Source organism: Manis javanica, chromosome 13 (assembly GCF_040802235.1).
Source record: "Manis javanica isolate MJ-LG chromosome 13, MJ_LKY, whole genome shotgun sequence".
In the NCBI taxonomy this organism is placed as follows: Eukaryota; Metazoa; Chordata; class Mammalia; order Pholidota; family Manidae; genus Manis; species Manis javanica.
Window position 1 is genome coordinate 43,508,935 of NC_133168.1, and position 13,447 is coordinate 43,522,381.

At 32.8% G+C, this 13,447-nt stretch overlaps 1 protein-coding gene across 16 annotated transcripts in view; it reads right to left on the minus strand.

Annotated features, from left to right (window-relative positions):
- Window positions 1-13,447, minus strand: part of TRDN (triadin) — a 486,197-nt gene that overhangs the window by 12,256 nt on the left and 460,494 nt on the right. For 12 of the 16 annotated variants that reach the window (XM_073219550.1, XM_073219549.1, XM_073219542.1 and 9 more), the window contains one exon: window positions 11,022-11,045. The exons of 2 other annotated variants lie outside the window; for them this stretch is intronic. In XM_073219550.1, coding sequence (XP_073075651.1) covers window positions 11,022-11,045 — 24 coding nt within the window. The remainder of the gene's footprint in view (window positions 1-11,021; window positions 11,046-13,447) is intronic. 2 more of the 16 variants (XM_073219539.1, XM_073219537.1) reach the window with 1 other exon arrangement.

The following is a 13,447-nucleotide window of genomic DNA, read 5'->3' on the forward strand; positions in this document are numbered from 1 at the left end:
GAGTTGGAAATAGAGCTGAGGATGGAAAAACTCAAAGTCTGGAGAAAAGCAGCAGAAGCCCAGTACTGAGAAAATAAACCCAGGCTGAAAAAAGCTGATGTTATGAAAGGCAAAAGAGGAAAACATCAGAAAAAAAAAAAAGGGAGAGTGACAATAACTCTGACTGAATCAAAGAGGTTGAGAATTAGGGAGAAGTGGCTAGAGGTAATTCAGCTTTGCAATGTGGAGGTCCGCATTTGAGGAAAGCATCAGGGTTAATACTCAGGTTTCATGGAGTTAAAGCTTGAAGACCCAGTGGGACACTTATTTCAGACATAAGGTTGTAAATGAGAGCAAAACAAAGGTACAACAACTCCAAGAAGCAGAAAGAGGAAGGGAAGTTTTGTAGGAAGGAACAGTTGGAGGATATTGTAGACAAAGAGAAGAGGATTTCTTAGAGTGAGAACTCAGGGTGTATGATTAGGGAGTAAGGATGAAGAGAGGGAAGAAGAGAGGGAGTCAAGGAGGAAAACGATCTTGGGAAAAGCACTGCTTCCTCATCTGAGCATGGGAGGGTGGGGGTGGGTAAAACAGAAAGATTAAAAGAGAATGTGATTTGGAGAGAAGCCCAATTGTAAAGAATCCACATTGATGGCATAGACTGTTCAGGGTATTTTTCTTGTTTTGTGAAGATAAAATTTCCTGTAGTGCTCAGTCTGCTCTGCATGCTCTTAGGAAACATAATAAATAAATAAAAACTACCTAAATAACGCATGTGTGTGTACCAGCAGTTACTGCATATTTATTTCTACTAGAACTCTATTCTGATTTGTGAAGAGCTTCAAGAAATACTCATAGGTAAACATCTGGGATCCTAAGGCACAGACACAACTATCATGGATTTTTGTATTTTTCCCTACTCTTCTTACTTTATCTAATTCACGGCATCACTTTGTGTCAGAAAAATGCCAAACGCTCCAAATTATTTTCTCAATTGATTCGCTGAATTATGTGTAAACAGTTTGATGGAATACTACATTCTAAAAGTTTACACTTTTTCAAGGTATCCTAAGAAACCACAGTAGTTCGAGACCACAGTTGACAGTTTATGTTGGCTCTCAGGTGTGAAAGTCTCCTTTTATACATGGTGTTATTTAAAATGATCAAGAGTTTTAAAGAAAATTAACTGCTACACTGAATAATATCCACGGAATCTTGATATCGACCCCAGGGGGTAATAAAGCATGCAGAGACAGTTTACATTTGGAATTTTGTGCACAGTGAAGCCAAAGGTGTTCAATAAACATATGCAATCCTTTCTGAGTGTCTGTCCTGTCACTATGAGAGTAAGACATGCCTGTCTGGCGGGCAATATCAGAACAACTTAACATCAAATCAATGAATGAGGCCACATTGCTGGTACCGAAACTCTAAAAATGAATAGTGACAAACATTCTACCAAATGCCTTATACACGGACTTTCTCTGGGGTTTGGCAAACAAAGTTGATCAGATGGAGTGAGTGCAGCAACTGGTACCTACTTAGAAGGCTTCAGCCAAAAGTCGTTCCTCCATTTCTCTTCTGAAAGAAAATTTCTGTGAATTTAGCCACCCTTGTTCTAAAAAGTGGAATTGTTTAAAATCTGTCCCAAAATAAGTGAGATGTTCTGTCTTATTATGATTTTATCTCAGTGTTTTATTTGTTTTGACACAAAGGCTTAATAAAAGAAACTTGCCCCTAACTAGGGAAGTAACTGTGACCACATCATAATCCTCACGATCACCATGATCATCACCACCATCCTCATGGATAACAATTCATAGTTGTTTATGCACCAGTCATTATATACACACCCTATTTTTTTTCCTTTTGGTATCATTAATATACAATTACATGAGCAACATTGTGGTTACTAGACTCCCCCATTAATTCCCCACCACATACCCCATTACAGTGTCCATCAGCATAGTAAGATGCTATAGAATCACTACTTGTCTTATCTGTAAACATCCTATTTTATCTTACTTAATTTTCCCAAAATTTCTATGAGGTAATAGGATGATTGCAATCCATATTTTAAAAATAAGGCTACTTGAACACAGAGATGTTGAATCATTTGCCCAAGTTTACGCAGTGTTTAAGCAGGTTTCCATCAACAGCCACTACACTACAACTTTTGTATTTCTACCATAAATTTGAGGCTAATTTGTTTTTAACAAAAACTACATTGATGTTAGTATTCATCAACATCTGTTCCAGCAAGCCATTGCCAACAATACTACATCCCAGCAAGGGACTTCCAAAAAAAACAAAAAGGTCAGTAGTTTTATAAAGTGATTATTTTTAGGAAAAAAATATTATATATATATATACATATATATATATATATATATACACACACATACACACACATACATAGCTACAGTGAAATATGCTTTAATATGCATAATACTCAAAGGCATATTTTTCTTTTTCAAAGGTTTTTGCATATGTGTATTAACTGAGAATGGTTTTGTTTTAAAGAAGATTAAATTCAAGTGTGATAAAGACTAAAGTTTTAATAAAAATTTCATTTTATACAATGCCTGAAACTGGGTCATCAGATTTTTTACTGTTTAGTTTAGACAAGTAAGGCATGAATCTTGGTTCAAACAAGATTTGTGATAACATTACCAAAAAAACCATTGAATTCTAATACTTCTGATCATGTCATAACTACCACCAGCAGAACTATACATTTGTTGCAGTCTGGGTTCAGAGGAGGTAAAGGGACCCTCTGGAATCCTGCCTTGGGAGGGGAAAAAAATAAACCTTTCTGATACATGAAAGAACTCATCCTGTGGACAGTGCTTACATTAAAACAGAAACTCAAAAACTACGCATACAAGGAGCAAAGTGGGGATGCAGAGACCGAGCTAGAGATCTTGTTATGTCAGGGGCAATGGGATGAAAACGTAACTGTTCCAGGGGCTTCTGATAGTAGCAATATAGCATTTAAGTCTCTCGCAAATCCCCTTCCCCCAAAACAAAGAGCAAATTAGCAAATCCCTGGGCAACATTTATAATGAAATTAAATGAACCCTTAAATACATGTGGACTGGGACAAACACAAAGTCAAAAATCTACCAAGTTTCAGTGTCTGTAGATAAAAAAGCAGAGAAGCAATGGGGAGTCTGAGAGACCTGAAGCCTGGCACCGCCAAAAAGCCAACAGGTATTTTCTAAGAAATGAGTAAGGACCACTCGAGATCACCAGCTGAAACCCGGAAGGACTTTAGCCTCACCAGTCCAGTAGCAGTGGAGCGTTAACGGCTCACCATCGGATCGGAACGCTGGTGCTGTTACGTACCCTATGATCTGGGGAAACTGGTGAGCCAGGGCAGGACCCCACAAATGGTGAGAAACTGCTAAGAGTAGAATAAAAGTGGAACAGGATAGGATAGCAGAGAAAGAAAGCTAAGGGAAAGGATAAAAAGACCTCACAAAGTTCAAACAGTCAGAAAAACACCATCATGAGTGAGAGTCTGAAGATACAACAAGCAGGTTTATACCCCAAAGCACTTCTGATATTAAAATTTTCATACTTAAGCTTTAACATATAGATGAAATGTTTTAAGAAATAAAAAAACCAACTCAGAAGGGCACGCAACAAGAGATTATGAAAATAATTAGATCTGAAAAATAACTATCATAATAAAAAATGTGGCATAAAAGCTAATTGGATGAGTTAAATAACTATGTAAAACTGAAGAAATAATGAGTGAATGTTAAAACTGATGAAATTACACTAGAGTATAGAGAAACAAGGGGATGAAAAATTTGAAAGCGATGTTGACAGCAGAAAGAATGTGTGTACCTAACGTATTCCTAATCAGCAGAAGGAAAATGAAGAAGAGACAACATTTGAAGAAATACTGTCTGTGAATCCCCTGAGTGGTAAAAGGAAAAAAGTGAATCCATGTATCCTGGAAACATTTCATAATAAAAATAAGCTCTCACTCCAATAAACTATAGTGTAAGTGCAGTAGATCAAAGGCAAAGTGAAAATATTTAAAGCCAGAAAGAAAAGATAGATCGCATAGGAAGCAATGACAATTTAGCTGAAAACATATTTCCCCCACCTCAAACAGGAATAATGTGTTGAAAGTGCTCAAAGTGCCTAACCGGTAACCTAGATTAGGTGTCCAGGAAAAAGGTTTTAGGAATGAAGATGATTTAAGGACATGGGAAAATAAATAAAAACAGAACATTTCCCATCAATAGGTCTTTGTTCAAGGCACTTCTGAAGAAGGTGCTATTGGAAGAAGTTTGATGGCAAAATAAAGTCAGCACAGCAAAGAAATGGTAAGCTAGGAAACTAGTAAGCATGTAGGTAAAGATAGACACTTATTGATTGAAAGAATAAATATAATAAAATCTGAAATTCAGATTCTTTTAAAGGTTAGACCTAAAAATATTGAATAAAATTAGCATTTAAATCAGGATGAGCTGCAATGAAATTTAAATGCTTTAACATCCTTCTCTTATTTAGAAGAGGGTGTTTTATAGTAATATTATTCTTTGTTAAGTATGCATTATAAAATTTCAGTGGTAATCACTAAGATAAGAAAAATAGAGTACTCTTTTCCACTCACATATATGCGATCAATACAGGCTGGAAAACAGAATAATGAAACACATTCACAAGGAAAAAATCCATCAATTTGTAAAAGACAAGAAAGAATATAAAGAAGCGTTGAGAATGCCTGGGAAATATAAAGCAATAAGATGGTAAGAAATAGACCTAAAATATTAATAATCACAACAAATATAAATAGTATAAAATACTAAAAGGTCACTGTACTAGATAAAGTAAAAAATGAATTTTAAGTTTGTTATTTATTAACGATGTATCTAAAATATAATGTCACGTAAACGTTTGTAAAAACATTTTTAGTAAAATACTAACCAAAGAAAGCTGAGATAATTACAATATTTGACATGCTACTTAAAGATAATTATATGAAATATAGAAGTTATATAAAGATGAATGCTCAATTCAGCAGAAAGATATAATTAAACTTGCATAAAATGTATAAAACAGCTTATAAAAATGCTGATACAACTACAGGGCTAAGGTGATAATTCTCCCTCAGAGTAGGTGATTTCAATATAGTTTATTCAATTATTGATACATTAAATATTCAAAAAAATCATAAAGATACAGGGTAATTGAAAACACGATTAAGCTTTTCAGTGGATATAGATTTCTACTTCCAACCACTAGAAAAATGCACATTATTCTCAAGATATATGGAAATCTACTAAAACTAATATTAGTTCTTAAAACAGAACTCAACACATTTCAAAGAGTAGATCATTTTCTCTGACTGTTGCACAAACTAGAGGTTGGCTAAAAGAGGGTAATCATGATTCCAGTAGGTTTGGAAATTTTTGAATAAGTACTAAAATTTCCATGTTGTATGCTAGTTAAATAATTTATTATAGTGGAATTAAGGTATACTTACAATTGAATGGTAATGAAAATACTACATGTAAAGGTTTGTGGGATGCTGCTGGATTACAGGAAAATTGATTGCCATGTATGCATAATTAGGAAAGTAGAAAGAGCAGAGATTAATAAAATAATCACACATATTATGATATTTGAAAATGAACAGAAAAATCTTAAATCAGAAGCAAAGGAAATATCTATCAATAGTAGAATAGATTGAATGTATATATTTACAATGTAATATACTAAATAGCAATGAAAATGAGTGAATACTACAACTACACAAAAATATGATGTATCTGAGAAGCATGACATTAAGTGAAAAATCTCAGAATGTGTCCTACAATATGATATATATGAGAGATCAATATGTGATAGAAATAGAAAAAATTAAAAATATATATAAAAATGAAATTTTGTGTATTAATTATCTCTAGTAGGAGTCAAAGGATGGGATGGGGAGTCCAAAAGCATAAGCTATGTTATTTATAGTATCTAGTTTTTACATATATATACGTCTTATGTTATTTTGTTTATATCAAATTTTATATAATAAAGTCTTTTTAAAGATCAAAAACATGGACAAATTTTTATTTATGGAGAAGAAAAGGAAATCCAATTTCTAATTAATTTGTATACAAAGAAAAGTTTCAGAAAAGATCTCTCACTAAATCTTCATTTCCTGAGGAGCTATTTTAGAAAAGGTAAGTCCTTTTTTTCTCTTTGTGATTTTATGTACATAATCAATCTCACAGGTTTAAACAATGAAAAAGGCAATCACAAAAATATTATATATTTAAAGCAATGGAAATGGCTTTTTTAAAATGGTCACAGTATTTGAACAGACTATGGAGAGAAATTTAATAATCATTTAAGTTTCTGCAATTTAGTTTATTTTAAGGGGAACATTTTGATCAAAATTAGCTAAATGAATTCAATATATAGCTGGCATGAATAACACCAAACTCATTCTGTGAAATTAATCAAGTTATTAATGTTTCAAGACTTTTTCTGTAACCTCTTCCTAATCAGGCTATTAAGTTTTCTTGTACGGAACTAGAAAATGTGATTGGCATATGTTGTGTAGTGACAAAATAGATCAATTTATTTAAAAGTTAAGGTGTGGGTGTGCCACCATTAATTAATTACATATTATTTTTTATTAACAACTTAATTAATCTTAGATAACAATTTGATTTAAAGATGGACTATTAGGTGACTTTTAAGTTGTATTTGATCACTTTGGAAAAGATCACTAATTTAATTGTTTATTAAAGAGAATTATAGATAATATTAACAATATTTGTACTTCAGAAAAAAAAGTTCTTTTGCCTGTATATACATATGATACATGTATATATATATATGTCATATGTATATATAGAATTTTACAATTCACTGACTCATTAATAGTACCATGATTGTCTGAAAAAGTCATGGTCTTTCAAATGGAATTACATACATATTGGGAAATTCTGACTTTCTGAAATTCTTGAAAATTTTCAATATAGGGACAGATAATCAGTAAAAAGATACCTTATGTTTTTATTATTACAAATATTATACTTTACTTATGTTTAAGTATGCTCTCCTAAATAAGTCTTTAGCCTAAGATATACCAAACATGTAAGTTGTCAAAATAATGGAAATCCTGGTGAGCCCACTGTTGAACTTGTTTGAAGTTTCATTAAAAAGTAATTAACTTCTATAAAAGATTAAATTTTATCAGTATAGCCTTAAAAAGTTAAATTCATTATATTTGATATCAAAATTAGACTTTAGAGACTTTATAATGATCCCAAACCTATGTGGATAATTTTGGTAAGATATTAATGGCAAAATGTTATTTATAAACAGAGAAAAATGTTATAGAAAAAGGCAACAAAGTTAAATTTCCACATAGCACCATCTTGAGAAAGACTCTTCCTACACTCCTTTTAAAATACTCATTTTGAAGGGAAAGCCAGCCTAGCTTTACTTATATGTTGACTACCAGACAATAAGAACAAAAGAACTATGAGTTCCTATAAATGCATTTTCCTTGTTGCCCCGACACCCGTTGTTGTAAATATAATGTCAGTGTCTCAGCTATGTCAAGCCTTGCAAGTCTTCCCTCGGCACCATTTGCTTTTTAATAATGTATTTGTTCATTCTTTTATTTTATTTCATGTTTTGCCCTTGGGAAAATTCCCGGGGAATAATGTTTTAGGATGTACAGATACTTTTTTTCAGAAAAAAGATTTCAAGATACTTAAAATAGTATTAGGAAGACAGGGTTGCACCATTAATGTTCAAGAATGTGCTTGTTTTTAATTTTTAAGATAATAGATCTTAAATATAAAACAATCTAACAATTTTTTATGTCTTCCTCCAAACTCCAAGAAAAGCAAATTATTGATTGTATATTTACCTTAGTTACAAAGAAAAAAGATAAAGAATAAAAATCAAATGAACATATAGAAATTAGAAAGCCACGTCCTTTAAAAAATAAACCCACAAAAACAAGCATCGATTAAAGCCTAATTGTCTACAGATGATGGGAAATTTGATTTTGCAATGTTTCTTTCACTGAATCAGTAGAAAGATGTTGGCATAGTGCTGATTCTATCAGTATCTTCTTTATCCCTACAATAAAACCCCAGAAATTTGAGAATCTATTCCTTTGGGGTGGTTTCAAGCATCTCAATTGGAGTGAACTAGTAGAATTCAGGAAGAGATACCTCCCCTCTGTTTTACATCAGCCCTCTTCCTCATATTTCCACTTCTTCTTCTGGACCAAAATATCTGGGAATGAAGGATGATCTAGGCAGAAAAAGATGGCCTCGCAGAGATAGAGAGGCTGGTCCATCCAGAACAGAGATACAGGCAGGAGAGTAAAGTTAGAGAATGTGGGTGAAGGGAGCAATGTGCTCAAAGCAGGAGCTTTTTGTGAACCTCATTTAGTGAAAGACAAATAAATGACTGAAAAATAAATAAGAAGTTAGAACAAAAGTAAATACATACAACATAATGTTGAAAACAGGGTTCACAAAAAGAACAATGATTCTTTAGTTAAATTATCTCCAGTATGTTCTATTTGATAAATAGCTGAGGCAGTTTGATGATTGTCTCTAAAAAGGCATGATAAAAAGTAATATGTGCTACACAGGATATGATCTTCATATACTCAGAAACCAACTTATTATCATATATCACTCCATGATGTCTCTAGACATCTATATCATATGATCCATAAGAGACAGTTTTTTTCCTTATACCTTTCTCTCCTGAGTTACTACTCTTAGTGTGATTTTTATTACTTCTACTACTACTACTATTCATGTTTTATTCCTTTATATAAATAAATCACAGATTTCCATGTAAGTCAGCCTAAATTCTTTGGTCAGTTTTTTACCTCCATGTCACATTGCATGTCCTTGCCTCCCCCTGCTTTCTAACACTAGCCATCAAACCCAGCCAACCCTTCTTTTGATTGCCTCTATATATCCTGCTTTCTTGGTCAACTTTGAAATAACAGAAAACACAAATTTTGGTCTCTGTTCCTGGTTCCTGGAAGAGTTCCTAAATCCCTTGGAATTCTTTGATGATAGGAGAGCTTTGTTCCAATGAGGCAATAGTTGGGCTCTTGCACTTGGTTACCAAAAAGAACAAGCTCTGATATGAAACTGGGAACTTGTAGCCCCAGCTCTCATTTTCCAAGAAGTGGAAAAGGACTAGAGACTGAGATAATGATCAATCATGCCTATATAATGACGTCTTCATAAAAATCTTGTAGGTATGGGATTCAAATAACTCTGGGCTACCTCCCTGGAGGGTGGCAACCCTCACTCCACAAGGACAGAAGTTCCTGCACTTGGGACCCTTCCAGACCCTGTGTATTTCTTCCTCTGGCCACTCATCTGTATCCTTTATCATATCCTCTTTCATATCCTTATTTCATAGTAAACTGGTGAATGTGTTTTCCTGAGTTCCATGTGTGCTCTAGCTAGCAAATAATTGAATCCAAGGGAGGGAGTCACAAGAATATCAATCTGTAGCTGAGTTCTACAGAAGTTGTGAGTAACCTGGGGGAAATATTACTTGCAATTGGCATCTGAAGTGGGGAACCGTCTTGCGGGACAAGACCCTCAATCTATGGGGTAGGTTAACTCCAGTTAGTGTCCGAACTGACTGGAACTGGTGTTACAGAGAATTGCTTTGTATGGAAAAAACTCAAAACATCTGGAGTTGGAAGTGTTAGGAGTGTGGTAGCATGTGAGAGTAAGGAAAAAACATACAGGATAAGTGAATTTTTCATTTACACGCACTTCTGTTTATTTCCAGTTATCCAATTCTAATGATTCTTTAAGGAATTGCCCCCTTTATGAAGTCTCCCTTACTATCTTTGGCTATAGGTGAAGGGTGTGGAGTGCAATAGTTTCAGAGGGTTTTCCTCAGGATCACTGTAAGTTTGCCTTCATGTCAGGGAGATAATTCTGTACCCTTATGATTATTTTCTTTTTTAAAATTATTGAATCAAATCCATGTGTAGTTCTATTAAGTCAGAGAGCTTTGAATGAGATACGTGACAGGTGCCACATTAATGACTGCCTTGTATTGTCCTCAATACTTACTATGTGCCAGATACAGTGAAAGTACACAATAAATACTGAGATCTGCTCTGTCCAACCAGTAGCTCCTAACCATATAGGGCTTTGGGGAATTGAAATGTGATTAGTATAAATTGAAATGTGCCGTAAGTATAAAATGCACACATAATTTCAAAGGCTCAATACAAAAAAAAGTAAATTATCAATACATTTCTATATTGATTACATATTGAAATACTATTTGTATATAGGTTAAAGAAATATTATTAAAAATATTTTCATCTGTTCTTTTACCCTTTTAATGTGTCTACTAGAAAATTAAAAATTACATGTGTGGCTGGCAAGATTGTATTAGACAGCACTGATTTAAATGATTTATTTTTATTAAATCAGGAAACATGGGAAGGAAAATTGCTATTTCCCAGAATTTTAGGAAGTTATAAGAGAATTTAGAATTGTGTTCGGTGTATTTAGAAGCCTATTTATACCTAGCTCTTGATACTTTAGAGAGTGATTTCTGAGAGCTTTATGTTTTGCTATACAATATTAATATATTCCTAATTATGTTATACTTCTGAAATATACAATTACATTTAATTTAATGAACATTAGAAAACAACAAGAAATAAAACACCCTTGCTCAGTCATATATGCTCTACAACAAATTTTTAGTGATTGAGGGTTTCAGGCAAAAATAGGTTTATTTTGTTCCATTCTACTTTAATCCCTGAAAAGATTTCTGTATTTGAGCAAGACACTTTAATTTTCAGGCTGGAGAAGATATTTTTGTTACAAGTTATTTCAAATAACGTATTTGATTAGAAGTTAACAAATTCCTGTCAAAGGGTTTAGTATAAAATGATTTGATCTCTGAATACATGAAAAATATTTTATGAATTGCAGCTTGAAATTTATACTGTGTGTCAAAGAGAATTTATCACCAATACAAGCAGTACTTACCTGCAACTCTTGTAGGTTTTTCTGCTATAAAAAAGAAAACAAGTTTTGCTTGACTCACATTAAATACAAAGAAATTATCCATTGATAGACTAAATAATGTAATGTCTTTTATTCTCTTCCTTTTTCCTTAATAGTTAATGAAGAAATAAAGTTCTCTATTGCCTGAGAACATGAGTCTTTGAATATATTAATCACTTTTATCTGAGATATTAAAAAAGCTGTTAATCATTGTTTCACAACTTAGTCATATTTTTTATTATTATTTTTTTATTAAAGTATCATTGATATACACTCTTCTGAAGGTTTCACATGAAAAACAATGTGTTTACGACATTCACCATATTATCGAGTCCCCCCCATATCCCACTGAAGTCACTGTCTAACAGTGTTGTAAGATGCCACAGAGTCACTACTTGTCTTCTTTGTGCTACAATAGTCATACTTTTCAGCCTACTAAAATCAGCATAATCTTTGTTAAATTAAGTGTTTTGTTTCAACTGTAATTATACCATACTTGAGTAAAATTACTTTGTATAATGCAATTAATCTAAATATTTGCTTTAAAGTTTCCAAATTCCATAAATATATAATTGAGAATTATTTTCTTTTCAAAGAAGAATAAAGATAAATCACTAAGTCTTAAATAGCAACATGCAGATCCAGCTTAATTTTTCACAATCATTTAATCACAGTTTCAATGATAGATTATAATTTTCAAAGTAAAGTTTTTCCACTAAAGTGTATGTATGTAGGACAAATATAGTAAAGTAAGTGATTGCCCCAAATACAATAACAGACATGATAACTTCTAGAAAAAGAAGAGGATTGGTAACATTGTCATTCCACCAACATTAGTCTAATTTAAAGTGCCAACCTTGAAGATATAATTTTTTTAATGACCCTCCATTACACAATTTATTGTGAGATTTGGCAAAGTATAAATCTAAGAATTACAGATTAACAAAAAATTGGGTTAATGCCAATATAAAGTTTTAAAAACATTTTCACTTGGGATATTTATGTTCTTAGTGATATTATAGCAGCATACCTCATGTAAAAAACTGCAGAACAAACAAAATAATTCAGATATAGACTTCAGTAAGGCTGTGTTATTATTTTTCCTGTAAAGGTACTAGACAGGATACTAAAAAGACAGGAACTTAGTAATAAAGTAAACATTTATTAATGTTAACTTCAACAGTGAGCTATCTGCTGAAGGAAGAAGTGAGTAAGAATGTGCCTATACTCTCAACTAGCTCAGGGTTGGACTTGTGATTTCGTATATAATAATTTTTTCTTACTGTGTATTCACAATATAAAATAATGGACTCATGGAATGGAGTGAGAAAGGATTATCCATTCACTGTCTGTATCCCTTATTCTGCTCTCTGCAGAGATAATGACCCCAATTAGGGTCATATCCCTAATTGACCACTGCCTTGGAGACCAAGTGGGGTACATTTTACCTTTGGGCTGTTCTGGTTGCTAGAAAGCTTTCCCTTCTATTTGTCACAATGTTATAGGAGAGTGAAATGTTATTGAATGGGCTCAACTGTTAAGTCGTTGGCATGATACCCATTTGGAGCCAAGTCCTGTCTCTACCATGTAAACCATCTGAGATGTTTGTCTTACCTCATCTTTAAATTGGACGTAGTAATTGGGCCGGTATTAAGGAGTAAATGAACTAATAATAGGAAAGGATTTAGTTAGGAGTTTTCTCTCTAATTGTTTTCAATCTACTGGTTGGTTATCTTAAGAGATATTTTGCACTGAGCATAATACCCTCTAGCTCCATCCATGTTGTTGCAAATGATAGGGAAAGTTTTAATATATAAATTATGCCTCTGCGATTTTATACACATTTGGTTTGCTCTCTTATTCTAAATTTTAGCCTTTAATATTGCTGAGACTTATATGTCTAAATTAGTAATAATTACATATCTAGATACATCCTGCCATTTTGGGCATGCATAATACAAGAAGCAGAAAGAGGGAACCAGCAAAAAACGAGACACACTGGTAATCTATGCATTTATTGTGAAGTAAAGCACTTGCTCAGTTATGGCATATTTACTTAGCACCTTATAATCTAAAGCCTTTACATCCTATTACACCTTGAATTAACAGGATTTGCTTAAAATCATATCACTCATAATTTTAACTACATAATTCAGTTATAACCTTCATTTATAGTTTTATGATGATCAATATCATAAAAATAGGTCATTCTTATTTCAGATAAAGGCTGTCTACCTGCCATGTGTTTACTGGCATTTGCCCTCTACCACCCCCTTTGCATCTAGGTTGAATCAATTCAAAGGGCCAATTTTAAATAACAAAAATCATTCATACTATTGGCTATATTTTATGTAATCACAGATAAAATAAATCTCAGCTCTCTTTTTTACAACTATATCACTTTAACC